This window comes from Schistocerca americana, chromosome 1, assembly GCF_021461395.2.
Source record: "Schistocerca americana isolate TAMUIC-IGC-003095 chromosome 1, iqSchAmer2.1, whole genome shotgun sequence".
Lineage (NCBI taxonomy): Eukaryota > Metazoa > Arthropoda > Insecta > Orthoptera > Acrididae > Schistocerca > Schistocerca americana.
The window spans coordinates 131,808,600-131,826,999 of NC_060119.1; the positions used below are offsets into that span (position 1 = coordinate 131,808,600).

At 42.5% G+C, this 18,400-nt stretch overlaps 1 protein-coding gene across 1 annotated transcript; it reads right to left on the reverse strand.

The window, feature by feature from the left end:
- Positions 1-222: 222 nt before the first annotated feature.
- LOC124606382 (cuticle protein 76-like) lies at positions 223-17,187 on the reverse strand. Its single transcript, XM_047138397.1, has 2 exons — positions 17,176-17,187; positions 223-552 (listed from the first exon to the last, which is right to left on the reverse strand). Exons 1-2 carry the CDS (start codon positions 17,185-17,187, stop codon positions 223-225), a joined length of 342 nt encoding a protein of 113 aa, XP_046994353.1.
- Between the last annotated feature and the right edge of the window lie 1,213 nt (positions 17,188-18,400).

The window sequence follows — 18,400 nt, forward strand, 5'->3', positions numbered from 1 at the left end:
GCTTCGAAACAGGTCGTGAAATAAATTTAGAGCTTTACAAGCAACTCAAGAGGACTTTTATTTTATACAAAAGATGAGTGGCTGATTCCCGTGTTTTGGCAATGTTTTGCAAACTGTGGTTACTAAGAACGTTGAGGTACTAAACTAAAGAAATAAATGATACTCGTTAAGCTACAGCACTTGCTGAAAAGATTGCTTTTATTGAGAGCAATGCGTGGCGCCTCAGTAGGCGTAGCTGATGCCGAGCGCGTTGCTGTAGGTCATGTGGGCGACGGCGGGGGCGGCGGAGTATGCGACGCCGAGCAGGGCGGCGCGGGAGTCCGCAGAGAGCACCGGCCCCAGGGAGTTGGCTGGCCCGGGGGCGGCGTAGGCGACGCGCACGCCGCTGGGGGTGGAGACGACGGCCGCCGAGCTGCCCGGTGCCGGCAGCGCCACCACGGCGCCGGGGGCGGGGGCGGCGTGCAGCACGGGGGCGGCGTGCAGCACGGGGCCCGCCGCCACGAACGCCGCCAGCGCCGGACCCAGGCACGCCACGGCCACCACCAGCAACACCTGACACACAACAAGCAAGTACATAGTCAGCCTCTGGTAGATTGCAGGCATGGGGAGAGCGATAGAGATGGGGGTTGTAGGCAAGCGCTGTAGCGGAAATGCCGAACGCTTGAGGGGAAGCGCCATTCTACACTGAAACCTAGTCACATTTTTTGTAAATATTAAGAGGAGCCCCTCCCCTACACGTGAATGCTTACATGTTGACCATTGGAAAACAGATACTGCCACTTCTGGTTTGGTTAGTATCTAAACAGAATGCAGCAAAAGCAGAGGCTTGCTTTCGCCTGGCTTCTTAATCATGTAACTTTCGGAGAAGTGCAGCAGGCCGCTGTGACCGAGCGGTTCTAGGCACCTCAGTCTGGAATCGCGCGACTGCTACGGTCGCAGTTTCGAATCCTGCCTCGGGCATGGGTGTGTGTGATGTCCTCAGGTTAGTTAGGTTTAAGTAGTTGTAAGTTTTAGGGGACTGATGACCTCAGATGTTAAGTCCCATAGTGCTCAGAGCCATTTCAACCATTTTCAGAGAAGTGCCATGAGTCGTCATTTTGAGTTAAACCTACACTTCTCTAGTTGCCATGTTAAATTTTGCTTCTTTTGCCAAGGCACAGCGGGGTTTACACAATGTTACCTCACTAAATGATGTGCAGACACAGTTGTGAGGGAATTCTGAAACAATGGTTTACTAAGTCTATTAAGCCAGGAACAGAGGACAAGTAAGATCAATAGCTTACGAAAAACTATATCCTCTACACAAAGATACACGTGTAATGTTTTCACTTATGTTGTTCAAAAACCCACAGCATTTCTTGTTTCACTAGCTATCTATGACCCACAAAAATTACATCCTCTCATTGAAAAAGTTATAATTAGTCGAATAAGACGATGTACACTGAATTGCCAGGGCCCCTGAGCACGCAGAATTGCCACAACACGACGTGGCATGGACTCGACTAACGTCTGAGGTAGTGTTGGAGGAAATTGATACCATGAATCCTGCAGGGATGTCCATAAATCCGTAAGAGTACGAAGGGGTGGAGGTCTCTTCTGAACAGCACGTTGCAAGGCATCCCTGATATGCTCAATAATGTTTATGTCTGAGGAGTTTGGCGGCCAGCGGAAGTGTTTAAACTCAGAAGAGTGTTCCCACTGGAATTCTCCAAGTCCATTGGAATTCACAGTGGACATAAATGAATTCAGAAGATGAGAGACGATGCTCACGTCTGTGTTCACCCCTTAGAGTCGTATCTAAACGTATCAGCGGTTCCATATCACTCCAACTGCACACGCCTCACACCATTACAAAGCCTCCACCAGCTTGAACAGTCCCCTGCTGACATGCAGCGTTCATGGATTCATGAGGTCGTCTACATACCGTACACGTCCATCCGCTCGACACAGTTAGAAACGAGACTAATCCGACCAGGGTACATGTTTCCAGTCCCATCAACAGTCCAATGTCGGTTTTGACGGGCCCAGGCGAGGCGTAAGGATTGGTGTTGTGCAGTCATGAAGGGTACACGAATGAGCCTTCGCCTCCGAAAGCCCACGTCGATGATGTTTCGTTGAATGGTTCTCACGCTGACACTTGTTCGTGACCCAGTACTGAAATCTGCTGCAATATGCGGAAGAGTTTGCACTTCTGTCAAGTTGACCGATTGTCTATAATCGTCCTTTGTGCCATTCTTTGCAGGATCTTTTTCCCGGCCGCGGCGATGACGGAGATTTGATATTTTACCGGATTCCTGATATTCACAGTGTACTTGTGGAATGGTCGTACGGGAAAATCCCAACTTCATTGCTACCTCGGAGATGCTGTGCCCCATTGCTCGTGTGCCGGCTATAACACCACGTTCAAACTCTTAAATCTTGATAACATGCCATTCTAGCAGCAGTAACCCATCTAACAATTGCGTCAGACGCTTGTTGTCTTATACAGACGTTGCGCCCGCAGCGTCGTCTTCTGCTTGTTTACATTTCTCTGTATTTGAGTACGCATTCCCATTCCAGTTTCTTTTTCGGTATAGTTATTGGAATAACACGATATATAATGAAGTTTTTGTATATTAACCAGATGTCTCCTCTTTATGCGCTATCATTTGGCAAATTCTCGTTTCACTATCTCCAACCGATTATAAAATGCGAGGAATGTTGTGGATATTTCATTCCTGCTTATCGATCTCGCGCGAGATCACGGATGGTTGCGCTACATCAGATCAGTTTTCTCGAGATTGCTGGCGGATTAAGATCTCCACCTGAGTCTAAAGAAAACTTTTGCTACATTTCTTAGGCAGCAACACATTATGTAATATGCACCAAACGGAAACTTATAGCGACTCCTATTTTTCGCTGCAAACTTTTTCGAATTTCGAGCAGTGTCTTACTTAAATGCAAATATAACAATGAAGATGGCTGTTAAAGAAATGATGGGCATGGTATTATGAAACTGACATATAAAACTATAAGTAATGAAAAAATGAATCTTTTACCAAATAGTTTCTATAAAATCGTTTGAGAAATATTGCACCTCGATTCTGTCGTCGCAGCGCGTTTGTCACCGGTCGGAAGTGGGCAAACGATGTTGGCTTCCACTTCCATACACACGAATGAATTTGCCCAGCGCTTTGAACGAAATCTGGTCATTACGCATCGACCACCGTATTCAGCGCGCACTCTATAGAGGATGATTATAGGAGGGTCATTTCAAAAGTCCTGCACACTGCGCATGCTCAATTTGAAACTGGTGTCAGTTGTGAGCGAGACTTTAGGCGTGACGATATTATTTGCGTTTGGTGGTTCGCATGGCTGTGCCGTGAGTAGTTTAGTTTTATAATGGAAGCTGAAGCCGAGACAGGTCGGATTACAGGTAGTAACATGCGCTCCGACATCAGAATCTAATCCCTAGGTGGAAACAACCGAATGGAAATTTACAAACGCTTTGAGGAAGGTGTGTCATGTGTGGGAATAGTGTAGTGGATCATAGCACAGTATCACGCTGGTCTCCTCACTTCCATGGAGGTTGGGAAGCACTCCTCTCAGGTTATTGTTAATGACATTTTGAGAGATGAACGACGAAAAACGCATGAGGAAACTGCATGTGAGGCATGAATGTCTTTCACTACAGTTTACAAAATCAAAACTTAGAAGTTAAAGATGAGAAAATTGGGTGGCAGATGATCTGCATGAAGAGTAGAAAGCAGACACTGGAAGAATCGCAGAAGAATTGCTTCAACGTTATCGAATAGAAGGGGGACAGTTTCTGAAAAATACTGTATACGAGATTTTGAGTCAGAACTGAAGTGTCAGTCGACACTCCATGGCCGAAAAAATTCAGCCGCCAACAATCAAAGGTGAAACACATGATGCACTTTGCGTATGTCATGAATGGTGACATAGCTGCAAATAGAGTTCGCCAAGGGACGTCTGTAACACGTGCGTTCTTCGAACTGTTGCAGTAAAATGTTTTTTCTACCGAAATTTACCTCGAAGAACGTTGACATACTTCCAGCTGGTGTTCTAATATTGCACCATAACGCAAGACAGCACATTACCGTACTGGAGAGAGAAACGCTCGAGGATTATTGACGGGAAATACTTTCCCACCCACCATACAGTCCTGATATGAGAGCACTAGGCCTTGATTTGTTTCCTGAACTGAAGGAACTGTTTCATGTAAAATGTTTTGATACAACTGATGAAGCTTCCACTGAGGTGAGTCGAGTAAGCTCAACAATGGAGGTGCCCTACCCCGAATACAGAAATTTCCAAAATGTTCGGAAGCTGTCTTAAGCAAGAACGCAGATTACAAACAAAGTCTGTAAAGGTTTTTGCTAATCAAATCCATCGCATGGTACAATACTTGTTTCCCAATGACGATGCTGTAATGCAGAAGTATAGGACTTCTCTTCACGAAGCACGCGTCATTCAGAACTGGTTTTGTGAGCACGGGGATTAATGGTCACATCTCTCCTTGCCACAATAATCTCAATATTATTGAGCCTTTGTGGTCTTCTTTGGAGCGAATGATATGATTATTAGAAGAAGCACCAAAATAGCTGCTTATAATTACTCATCTATGTTCACGACAGAATGGTTCGGCATTTATCGCCACTGATGTGACGTCCATCTTACGTCGTTAGTGAACTGTCGTATAACTGTCACTGTTTTGATAAGGTGGTAAATGACCTAATTAAATTGAAAACAAAAAGTTATTTATGGTGTGACAGTAGTTTGATAGTCCTATTCTTACCACGCTGTATCCACCGTCGTCATTACCTGAACTTGCTACTACTTTACAGGGAGAATGGTGTTAAGATTTCCTTAAAAACCATTCAGGGCCTATACTTACCTATTCCGAGATGCCCGGAAGCTGTTTTGACTGCTAACGGGTTTACTGAACCGTATGAGGCACGGTAATATATTTGATGTTTCTATACAAGGTGTCAGAAGTGATGATCAACATTCGGGGAGATGAAGGAATGACCATTGCAAACAAAAAAAGTCAAGTAAACATGCGCTCTAAGACGCATACCTTAAGAGCTATGAGCAGTTATTTATCTTCGATACTGTGAAACAAATCTCTCCTACTCCAAGCTCTTTGCTTTCCTTATTTTGGGAAGTGGTAATATGGACCAAAAAAAGATAAAAATGTCCAAGAAACAAGCCTCTAAAATGCATACCTTAAGAGCTAAGAGCACTTGTGAAACACAACTCTTCTAATGAAGAAGTGCTCATAACTTGTAAGATATGCATTTTAGAGCACATGTTTGGTGGACGTTTTTTTCTTGTTTTGGTCCATACTACCACTTACCAAATTATGGAAAGCAGAGAGCTTGCAGTAAATTGCTCATAGTTCTTTAGGTATGCGTTTTAGGGCCCACGTTTACTAGATTTTTTTTTGTTCGATCGGTCATACCCCTGAATAACGACCACTCCTCCGGGAACAATGTGGTTTTGTTCAACCACTGTAGAACTATGTTCAGTACTACAATATGAAACATTTTTTTCTTAGTGCCCTGCCGAATATTATTATTCCATATTATACAACGCAAAACTTTAATAGCTCTTTTCCCGATTGCTGTTCTGGAACCAATATTCTTGCCACATGTTTCGAAGTTATCTATTATTGTTCCCAAATATTTCTAGCTTCTGCAGGATCTTATATCCTCTTCATCTGCGTCAGTTTTAACCAAATCCTGTCCCATACACACAGAGTGAAGAGTATTGTCACCAGTCTTTACTCCCATGCCTGAACATTTCCTGTACCAGCTATTCAGCTCCTGTTCCACATAAATATTAAAGAGAATGGGTGACATTCCACAACCTTGTTTTAGACTCGTGTCAACGAAAATACTTCGGGTAACTTTGTTTCCCATTTTAGCCATTATTTTTGTGTTCCTGTACAGCTATTAGCAGGTTACTCCATTCTTATCACACACTGATCCTTCTCATTCCTTCTCTTTCCTTCCCATAACTGTATTCCAGGAACATTGTCATAAGCTTTCCTCAGGTCCACAAAGGCCATAGATACTCTTTATTTTTATTTTTCCAATAAACGTGTAATACAGTGAATGTTTTCACGACAAGATCGTCCATGCCTGTAACCAATATGCTCTTCAATTAAAACCCTCACATTCTTTTCTGTATTCAAAATATTGGATGAAAGCCTAGCTCTTGCTGGCTAACGTTTTTTTCCTCCACAGTTTGTGTATACCCTGTTGTTACTTTTGTTTTATACATCGAGAGGCTATATGATAGCTCCGCTCTATAGGTGGATCTTCTCCACCTCTATTTTCCCAAACATGTCCTGTAGATGTCTTATCATTACACCTCTTCCATACTTCACAAGCTATATTCCTAATTTCCTGGTCCTGGTGTTTCATTTACTTTTGGTTTAGACAGCTCGGATCCCACATCCTCCTCCGTTATTTCTACATAGTTTTCTTCGAAGACTTTAACTTCTTATCCTCCACTGTAGTACACCCCATGTTCTGGAGAGAGAACTTTTTTATAATGTTCTTATGCTAATTATGGTTGTGGAATCTTCTATTCTTTTTACGTTAAATTTATTCTGGAGACTATTTTAATAAAATATTATGAGGTCATATCTTGTAAGAAGGTCTGTCTTAAACGTCACTTTCCCGTATTCTGAGAGTTCATCCTTCGTTCTCATGACAGTTGATCTTACCATCATACGGTGACTGTTGGCGCAATCTGGTTGTCAATGCACTCTTACGTCTGTATTTTCCCTTTCCATCACCAACATCAAATCCGTAATCAATTTACGATTCTTCGTAAGCTCTTCCGACGTGAGTTCATGTATATCTTCATGGTGGAAGAAGATGTTCCTCAGATAAATTGATTATTCTGTTTCCGTTGTCGTTTTGCATGCTTTTTCCAAAATGACCTTCAAAACCTTCTTCAGATGTTCGCACCTTGCTGTTTTACCCACCAAAAACTATCATTTCCTGTTGTTCATTTAATACTCTAATTCCACCTCCAAAATTATCAAAAAAAGATTACATTCTCTTCAGAGAAACGAATCATGATCAACTGGAGGAAGACTGAGGACCGGAGAACGACTAATAATGTAACAATGTGGTAGTTAAACAGTGATGGGGAGTAATGTCGACAAGCTCCATGTTTGAGGAAAAACCCCAGCATTCCTCTGAAACTATGAATAAATATGATTCATTAGATTTTAATGGAGAATTCACCCCGTCTCGTTCACAACAAGAGTTCTGAATCTTACAGTCTGTCATGTCGTTCTGTGGAGTTTATTCAAGAACCTTGCTATTGCTGTACTGTAGCTACAGTCATTACACTTTGAAACGGACGACTTGAAACATTTGCACCAAAGAACCAAATTCATTGATGTCAACTTCCATCACCTCCTTTACTTCGAAGGGCACATTATTTCGTGTATTAGTAGCTAGCAATTTGTCGCTTTTAACAGTTTAGTGCCACATCACCTTTGAAGTGAAGAAAACAGTGAGTATTTCATTTAGACAGACTTGGTTTCTATCGGTACGACAGGTGCACTGTTGTAGTAAGACATCGTGCCAATGCTGTTGCCACTTGACTGGATTATTGGAGAAACAATTCTATTTGAAAATAAAGACATATCAATTAATTTTGTTCATCATAATCGATGTTCTTGGGAAGCCTGCAACTGTTTGATTCGTGATTTAAATGATGAGAACCTGCACCACTTATGCATTTTTCGTGCTTCGCACAACGGGTTTCGAGAATTTATTTTCATTTTCAAGTGCATTTGTTTATATAAATAGTTCGTGATGTTTGCATGTGTGATTTCCTGCCTCTCTCGCACTATAGTTGTCTTTTTCAGGCAATAACGTATTGTCTCTCCTCCTCCATTACAGAGAATATCTCACACATGCAAATCATTATTTATACAGTTTGTTTTGGAGTCGGCCGGCCGCGGTGGCCGTGCGGTTCTAGGCGCTCCAGTCCGGAGCCGCGTTGCTGCTACGGTCGCAGGTTCGAATCCTGCCTCGGGCATGGATGTGTGTGATGTCCTTAGGTTAGGTAGGTTGAAGTAGTTCTAAGTTCTAGGGGACTGATGACCACAGCAGTTGAGTCCCATAGTGCTCAGAGCCATTTGAACCATTTTGTTTTGGAGTCGATACATGCTACAGAGATGATGTAACAGTCATAATATCTCTGTAAGATGTTCTTTTTGCGAAGATGAACAGTAAGTGACTTACTTGCGTGTGTGTAATGGAGAAGACACAGTACTTTATAACTTCAAAAAGACATTTACAGCGCAAGGCAGGCAGAAAAAACACATGTAAACGTAACAAAAAATATTTATGTAAACGAAAGAGAGAACAAAATGTCGAAACGCATTGTGTTATGCATGAAAAAATACATGAACGGTGCAACTTTTCTTTATTTAACTCAAGATATATCACTCTCGAAAATTATATGGTTGCATTTCAGTACAAGAGAAGGCACACACAAGCTCCCATGTCAAATGGTGTGGTGGCCAAATTCTAATGTGGTTTTCAAGGTGCGGAAAGGTCGAAGGATTCATCTACACGGTGTTGCACAGTTCCTATTACGCACTTCCATAGGTTGTAGTGGGTTATTATAATCTAATGGACACATTTTATCTACGTTCAAAATATCCCTCCCTTTTGAAATTGCTCGATAGAGGAAGATCGCATTTGATTTCTCGAAGGTAGTGTGTTAAACACCACCACTAGATTAATGTCAAGAGTACATAATATTAGGCACAATGGTGTTATATGTACTTCTGTCAATTAGGGTACCCATAAGGTTTTGAAGAATATGTGGCAGTCTTCGGTTCTAAGAGCGGTATCCATTAAAATTTCTCAGTGTACTGTTAAAAAAAATTAACGATGTCACAGTGATCAACACATGGTTCTCGCTGGTTTAAAAATTTTGCACGAAATGCACCATCAAGTGAAAACGCGTTCTCCTTCGATCTACTTTTGACGCGTTGAACAACAACTGTGTTGTTATGCTTGAATCCATAAAAAGCTTCTAGTAATATTGACACACACTCGACGTAATTCCGACTAAATAATGATATTTTCTCGATTTTTCTGAGGCATACACCTACGATATTGTACCTCGCAATAGTGACCTGCCATCGAACTCAGCATTTGAACTGAATAAATCTAAAATGCTGTTTTTATTTTTAACTAAATACAAATAAAAAACTAGCAAATAAGAAGTTAAAAAGGCAGTGATCGCTGTTTCTAATTTGAATGGACGACATTTCCGTGAAATTTGGCAATTTATCACCTTCGTGCACCGATTAATGCTATTAAGAGCTAGTAAAAAGCTTAAATTTAAAATCATTGGACAAGTAAACCACAACATTGCAATCCTTAGTAGTCACCTTTGTTTTCCACCCACGCTCCAATCACACCAAAATTTAAAACTTGAGACACATTGGAATATTTCGTGATGGAAAATATGTGTGCAAAAATTCCTTCCGATGCTTCAGTAGCAAGACTGAGATAAAAATTACAGAGATCACGCTGCAAAGATTCAGCATGTGGACAGGTCAGACGCTGTGAGAACAGTATTATACAAAGACCGTTATGATACTAGAAGGTGGAGTATTTTAAATTAACAGAAACACACACACACAGAAACACGTGCTTACACGCTACGATAAAGACACTTCCGGAAGACAATCCAACTGCGTACAAAGCGCAGCGCCTTCTGTATTTTGGGTTCATCAAATTACAATCGTCGGCAGCGTAAAATGGGAGAGCGAATGCGGAGACCTTCAAAAAGGCGAAACAGGTTTTGAGTACCGTACGGAATGTGACAGATGTGAAAATTACCGAACTATCAGTTTAATAAGTCACAGCTGCAAAATACTAACGCGAATTCTTTACAGACGAATGGAAAAACTGGTAGAAGCCGACCTCGGCGAAGATCAGGTTGGATTCCGCAGAAATGTTGGAACACGTGAGCCAATACTGACCCTACGACTTATCTTAGAAAATTGATTAAGGAAAGGCAAACCTACATTTCTAGTATTTGTAGACTTAGAGAAAGCTTTTGACAATGTTGACTGGAATACTCTCTTTCAAATTCTAAAGGTGGCAGGGGTAAAATACAGGGAGCGAAAGGCTATTTACAATTTGTACAGAAACCAGATGGCAGTTATGAGTCGAGGGGCATGAAAGGGAAGCAGCGGTTGGGAAGGGAGTGAGACAGGGTTGTAGCCTGTCCCCGATGTTATTCAATCTGTATATTGAGCAACCAGTGAAGGAAACAAAAGAAAAATTCGGAGTAGGTATTAAAGTCCATGGAGAAGAAATAAAAACTTTGAGGTTCGCCGATGATATTGTAATTCTGTCAGAGACAGCAAAGGACTTGGAAGAACAGTTGAACGGAATGGACAGTGTCTTGAAAGGAGGATATAAGATGAACAGCAACAAAAGCAAAACGAGGATAATGGAATGTAGTCGAATTAAGTCGGTGATGCTGAGGGAATTAGATTAGGAAATGAGACAATTAAAGTAGTAAAGGAGTTTTGCTATTTGGGGAGCAATATAACTGATGATGGTCGAAGTAGTGCGGATATAAAATGTAGACTGGCGATGGCAAGAATAGCGTTTCTGAAGAAGAGGAATTTAACATCGAGTATAGATTTAAGTGTCAGGAAGTCGTTTCTGAAAGTATTTGTATGGAGTGTAGCCATGTATGGAAGTAAAACATGGACGATAACTAGTTTGGACAAGAAGAGAATAGAAGCTTTCGAAATGTGGTGCTACAGAAGAATGTTTAAGATTAGATGGGTAGATCACATAACTAATCAGGAGGTATGGAACAGAATTGGGGAGAAGAAGAGTTTGTGTCACAACTTGACTAGAAGAAGGGATCGGTTGGTAGGACATGTTTTGAGGCATCAAGGGATCACAAATTTAGCATTAGAGGGCAGCGTGGAGAGTAAAAATCGTAGAGGGTGACCAAGAGATGAATACACTAAGCAGATTCAGAAGGATGTAGGTTGCAGTAAATACTGGGAGACGAAGCAGCTTGCACAGGATAGAGTAGCATGGAGAGCTGCATCAAACCAGTCTCAGGACTGAAGACAACAACAACAACAAGATCAACAACACGGAATAATTTACGGGAAAAACCTTATGACTGGAATTAACGTTGACATGGGTAGTAATAAAACTTCTGGTACAGCCATGTCAAAGTTGTGCTTAGACTTGTGTCAGAACTTTTCGGACGCAGCTGAACAGGAGAAACTAAATGGCAAAACAAGAAGTGTACGGCCATACCCACACACACACACACACACACACACACACACACACACACACAAAGGCGCGCGCTCGAAAGTGGTGATGAGGATCGGTCAAGACTCAGCTTCATTTAAAATAATCATGATTTATTGTTCAGTCGCAGTTCCACATTTTTATCATACGATATATTGCAATGACTCTGGATCATTTTCAGTTCTGAAACGAAGTAAAACAAAGAAGTTGCGCCAGCGAACCGACTTGACTATTTAGAACCTATTACCACAGTACTCTGATGTGAGTCTGATGACGCAGTTACTTAGAATTACTTTGTTTTACATCGGAAGATGATCCAGAGTGATCTAAACAAGTCATGTAACTGAAAATGTGCTACTGCGACTGAACTATAAATGAGAATTCTTCCAAATATCAACACAGTTGGTGACTGTCTCGAGACGAATATGTGACTGTTTCATATTATGTCTGGTGAGTTCGGTCTACTGTTTGCCATTACCATGTTCCTCAGTACTGCGAATATTCTTATCAGGTCTGTCGATGTACCTGGGTACTGGTATACATATCAGTACCACATATTGCGCTGTGATAAGCAGTTGGCTGCTCACAAAATTAGGTGAATATCCAACTGTGTTGTGATCACTATGTAATATCCAGAAACCTTTTCATATCCAGACGCGTAGATTAACAAGTGCACTACTGTACGGCAGTGAAATATGAGCACTCGCAAAAGCAGAAAACACAGAATACGAGCCTTCGAGATGTGATGCTACCTCAGATTACTAATTGTTGCCTCTTTAGGTAAGGTATCAAACGAAGATTTGCTTCACAGAGTGGACAAAGAGAAGCCGTGTCTTTGGAAGCTTATGCAATATAGAACAGGTAGGTGGGTCGGCCATCTGCTGAGGCTTGACAGTGCCATTAAAAGTATAACTGAAGGGACAATAGAGGGGAAGGAACACAAGAGGCGGACTGGAACACAACTAGATCATGGAGGATACCAGATGAGCCACCTGCACCACCCTCTAGAGGAATGCCGAAATCCGTGGTAAATGGAAATGAGCGTTTGGCGTCATTGGCGAGAGGCCCCTTAGGGGGCAGGTCCGGCCGCCTTGGTGCAGGTCTTATTACATTCGACGCCACATTGGGCGACCTGTAAGCCGGATAGGGATGAAATGGTGATGAAGACAACACCCAGTCCCTGAGCGGAGAAAATCCCCGAGCCAGCCAGGAATCGAACCCGGGCTCGTAGGACGGCAATCCGTCACGCTGACCAATCAGCTATCGGGGCGGAAGAAAACTGTTGAGAGCTGCTGCCAACCAAGCTGATTGCTGAATATCTAAGAAGAAATATCCGGCAAAAACTACTCTACATTGAGCTGTTGCACTGGAATAACTTTCTTTAATCGTCATATACACGGACAAAGGTCATAACCATTCTGCAATAGCTATAATCTAGAAAGAGGGAACTTCTGCAGTGTCATTGCCGTGGATACCGTACCGTCTGAAAACTTCAATGTAATGCGTGCGTAGACTAGTACATTCACCTCAAACCCTTAAACGATTACATGAGAACGCTACATGAAACAGTGTGACACACAATTGTACCATAGTCCTTTAGTGTCGCTTTACACACAGCGCTAGACAGAGCCACTAAGTGTAAGGAAAGCATGAGTTCGTATACCGTTGTTAGTTTGCAGGTCCCGAGCAATGGATCCAGCCGCCTCATCGGAAAGTGTTTCATTCCTCCAAGCACAATGGCCCCTTTCCTCAATGTTTGTGAGGGATATGTCATACGGGTATCTGTTAACAATAGGTGTATCGTATAGTGTCGTACAAAACCTATAAATGTCGTATGGCATTGTTGGCTGGGTTGTCTCACAGTTTGTATTCAGCGGCCTTTCTCCGCGCACTTTGACACCATTCCTTGCAGGCATAGGAGTTGCGTCTTATGTGTATTCGTAGCGTGTAGGCGACCGTAATGGATGCATGTGTAGTGTAGCATTATGTTCCCGTTGCACGATTATGACGGGGGAAGGGCGAGGGAAAACCCCATACCGGCACATGGCATACTCCTCTCGAATAGCACCAAGGAGGCAACAGGGCTTAATGTCACCATCGGACGGGCAGATCACCATCATCAGTGTTACATGCCCTCACTCCACGACACACTTCGGTGAGATTCGGAATTCAGTCTAGGTCATTGGCGCAAAGACTGGTGGTGATCAGGAGCTTTTCGCCACCATCACTTTTCCCCTTGCCCGCCAAATACTGGCGGTGACAATTTCACTCACCACCAAAATTCGAACCTGCATGCATCCAGCCGCGCTCCATCGCATAAGTGTGCGTTCGTGCCGTCGGCTGCAGTGGCCGGTTTGTGATTTCATGATTGTCTTACTAATTGAAATGAGAAATGGTGAGAGGTGAAACCCTCTTTTTCAGAATACCATCAAGGGAACTACTCCAGTCCGGTGGACTGACAACCACTGACAGTGTCAGATACGAAGTTTTTTGATGAGATATTTCGATTATGAACGTCCCATCGCCTTCCTAAATTTCCATGTTATCGGAAGCATATGAACTGGTTACGGATAAAACGCCGCAAACATCCGTCAACTACTTGTGACCGATAACGGTGGAAATTAACTTCAAAAATCGGCCTCATATCTCTAGCATATTATTTCAGGGCACTATCCTACATTCTTCGTGGTTGGTGACCTCGGTGCTTCCACACTAGCGTCAAACAGTTAAGCATGTATTGTGAGGACACTACCTAAATAGGAAATTTCACAGATGCTAAGTAAGGATAGATTACAAAACACGTGGTATATGACAAGATTCGGCGTACTAATCGGGGGTGGCTTTAAATAAACTCCCGTAAATTGGTTTAGGTCACTACGCTTCCGTTTTGGAAACATAAGATACCAAAAATAAAGACGCAAGATCCGTTTCAGACCACACGGTCCCATTACAGTACTCAAAAATGAGGATATTTTAATTGTACAAATTACGCCCGCGACCTAAATTTTTGGAAAAATCTGTTAATTCGATCATTTTGTGTATAGGATAGTCTTTGTTTCCACACATCTACTCTGTGTTGGTCTGTTTTGCGCTCGCAAGTGACAGCATATACATATTTTAAAAGTGCTTGTCACCAAAATGTAATTAGAAATTCACTTGTTGAGTACGAAAATTTATTAATAATCAGTCAATCTTGGCTTCAAAACACATTGTTCGTAATAATTATACGTTACTTAACATGGATTCCAATGTTCACAAAGTACTTTGTGTACTATATTAGCGAGTCAAAGAGATGGGATGAAGTTCAAACGGCAGTTGTGCCTAATCCGTGAAGTTGTGTAAAAAGAGGATGGTAATAGCCCCCCAAAACAATTATGTCATGTAGTTACTGTGAGTATACGGAAAATCAACATTTAAGAACAAAACTCGGAAGAACGGTCTCGTGAACTCATATGAAATGATGGCTTTACAAGGTTGATTTTACGGTGGTGAGACGTGTGTTCCTAGGAAGATCGAAACGAGGAGAGGGGAAGTGGAGGCGTCAAATGTTGAAAGCTCGATAATGCACTATCAATGTAAGACGCTAACTGAAGAAGAAAAAAACAATATATGACAAAATAACGACTCAGAGGATACCATAGGACAGACATATATGTCTGTAGCACTGGCATAAAGCAAAGAGACAAAGTGAAAATCAATAAGGACACGGACTGAATCTCAAGCAGGGATCGTGCCTAATCCCAACGCAGAGGATGAACATACGAGGGCAGTTCAATAAGTAATGCAACACATTTTTTTTCTCGGCCAATTTTGGTTGAAAAAACCGGAAATTTCTTGTGGAATATTTTCAGACATTCCCGCTTCGTCTCGTATAGTTTAATTGACTTCCGACAGGTGGCAGCGCTGTACGGAGCTGTTAAAATGGCGTCTGTAACGGATGTGCGTCGCAAACAACGGGCAGTGATCGAGTTTCTTTTGGCGGAAAACCAGGGCATCTCAGATATTCATAGGCGCTTGCAGAATGTCTACGGTGATCTGGCAGTGGACAAAAGCACGGTGAGTCGTTGGGCAAAGCGTGTGTCATCATCGCCGCAAGGTCAAGCAAGACTGTATGATCTCCCGCGTGCGGGCCGGCCGTGCACAGCTGTGACTCCTGCAATGGCGGAGCGTGCGAACGCACTCGTTCGAGATGATCGACGGATCACCTCAAACAACTCAGTGCTCAAGTTGACATCTCTGTTGGTAGTGCTGTCACAATTGTTCACCAGTTGGGATATTCAAAGGTTTGTTCCCGCTGGGTCCCTCGTTGTCTAACCGAACACCATAAAGTGCAAAGGAAAACCATCTGTGCGGAATTGCTTGCTCGTCATGTGGCTGAGGGTGACAATTTCTTGTCAAAGATTGTTACAGGCGATGAAACATGGGTTCATCACTTCGAACCTGAAACAAAACGGCAATCAATGGAGTGGCGCCACACCCACTCCCCTACCAAGAAAAAGTTTAAAGCCATACCATCAGCCGACTAAGTCATGGTTACAGTCTTCTGGGACGCTGAAGGGGTTATTCTGTTCGATGTCCTTCCCCATGGTCAAACGATCAACTCTGAAGTGTATTGTGCTACTCTTCAGTAATTGAAGAAACGACTTCAGCGTGTTCGTAGGCACAAAAATCTGAACGAACTTCTCCTTCTTCATGACAACGCAAGACCTCACACAAGTCTTCGCACCCGAGAGGAGCTCACAAAACTTCAGTGGACTGTTCTTCCTCATGCACCCTACAGCCCCGATCTCGCATCGTCGGATTTCCGTATGTTTGGCCCAATGAAGGACGCAATCTGTGGGAGGCACTACGCGGATGATGAAGAAGTTATTGATGCAGTACGACGTTGGCTCCGACATCGACCAGTGGAATGGTACCGTGCAGGCATACAGGCCCTCATTTCAAGGTGGCGTAAGGCCGTAGCATTGAATGGAGATTACGTTGAAAAATAGTGTTGTGTAGCTAAAAGATTGGGGAATAACCTGGTGTATTTCAATGCTGAATAAAACAACCCCTGTTTTAGAAAAAAAAATGTGTTGCATTACTTATTGAACTGCCCTGGTATATTGCCACAGTGATTTTATTTTGTATGATGAAAGCAGCTTTAATTCGTATCGAAGATTGCCAGATACGAAGTCTGTTAAGATTAAATGCGATTCGGATCTTCAGTTGCACATTAGATACCTGAGAAAGTGTCTGTATGACTCACTAGTCATTGGAAAGGACGGTCTGCAACAAAGGACATTGGTGTTCATATAATCCTCTTAGCTGCATTGTTTTACTTTGCTTATGTTAGAGGGGATGAAAAAATACAGCCTCCGGCAATAAAACGCAACTTTCAATATACAGCGAAATGTATACTGCCAAAACTGTGTAATTGAGTAGGACTCAAAATGGGAAACTTGAGTATCACGGGAAACACTCTTCGTTTAGAAAATGACAGATGTATTGGCAGAAGTATATCTGTGAGAAAGGGTTGTGAACCGCACCTGGAAAGCTCTGTCGGAAGGATTGCCTCCGAACGGCAAGGTACCGGGTTCGGGTCTCAGTCCAGTACGGAGTTCTAATCTGCCAGAAATTTTCAAAATCTGCGGAACCAGAATTGGAATTCGAAACAGAAAAGTGAGCCTAGTACTGCTGACGTAGGCCGACAGAGGCAGAAAATAGTTCCATAGACATTTTTTTTTTTCAAGGATAGTTGCAAGCGAATTCAGAAAACTCTGCAATTAATACGCTGACGTTCAGACACGAAAATATTTCACGGTATTGGGGATTCCTGTCTGGAACTCACCTTCAGAGTCATGATTGTCGATGCCCCACAGCGAACAAGACGAACTGTACGAAGGGGCGTTCCCACGGCGTCTTTTTATACACGCCCCGGGGTCGGCGCCACGCCCACCACTCTCTCACGGCGACAATCGAAGGCGCGCCCTCTTGCGCTCTTGCGACACGGCCGCCACCTGTTGCTGTTGGCAGACGCTCCGAATTTTCGTGTCGCACGCCCCTAATGCAAAAAATCTTTTGAGCACTGTACGAGCAAGTGCTTCTTCCTGAAAAGAAACGACATTTTTAGACAAATCACGGTAGTTTGGTAAAGAAACCAAGAAAATATTTGTCCCACATGTTAAAAGAAATGACAATAAAAAGACTGACACGCTAATGTTATATTTTAACTAAATCCTTAGGTTATCTTAGGTAGTCATTTGATAAATAAGTTCACTGAAATTCTGTCAACTACAATTGGTATAAATGTATGATTTGCTCCGCAAATTTCTGAACATTGACCGAAAAATAATTCAGGTTGGTTTACTGTAAATGTTCCTTGGTTTAGTCGTCCAGGTATGGTATCAGTTTCAGCTCCTAATGCAGATACTGCACGTGAGTGAAGAACATCTGAAGCTCTTGTTAGTACTCGTACTTCTGCATTTATAGGTAAAATTGTCCGATTATCTACGTCTAGTAGTCGGTGTCCGTCATTTTCTATGTCTTGTTGTGGTGTTATTCAGGTGCCAAACTGAAGAGACTACTATTAGTATAAAAGACCTTTCTTTCATCTGCAAAAGTTGCCTACCTTGTACCAAAGAGCAAGAAACCTCACACAATAGTACAAATTGCTTTCTACTATCTTTTACTGTTTATAGATGGCAACAAATTTACTGCAGGAAAATAGCTATTGGAACACAACTAGCAGTAAGAAACATGAACTGGGAAAACTGTGTAGATGTATGTACAGGTGTAAGTCGTAGTATGGCTGGCGGTAACGCCGTATAGCAAGCTCTCATCCGTAAAGAGACTCATCGCGCTGTTTGGACACACTGTTTTATTCACAGAGACGTACTGGCATGAAAAAACATGCACTCTGTCCTTCATGAGATTCTTCAATCAGTAATCAAAGCGGTAAACGTCACCAAAAGTCTGGCACTGAAGTCGAGGCGTTTTCAACAGATGTGCGTTTATATGAGGACTAAGCACATTTTCCTAATTTTTTACCTTGTCTGTCGGTGGATTTCACGTAA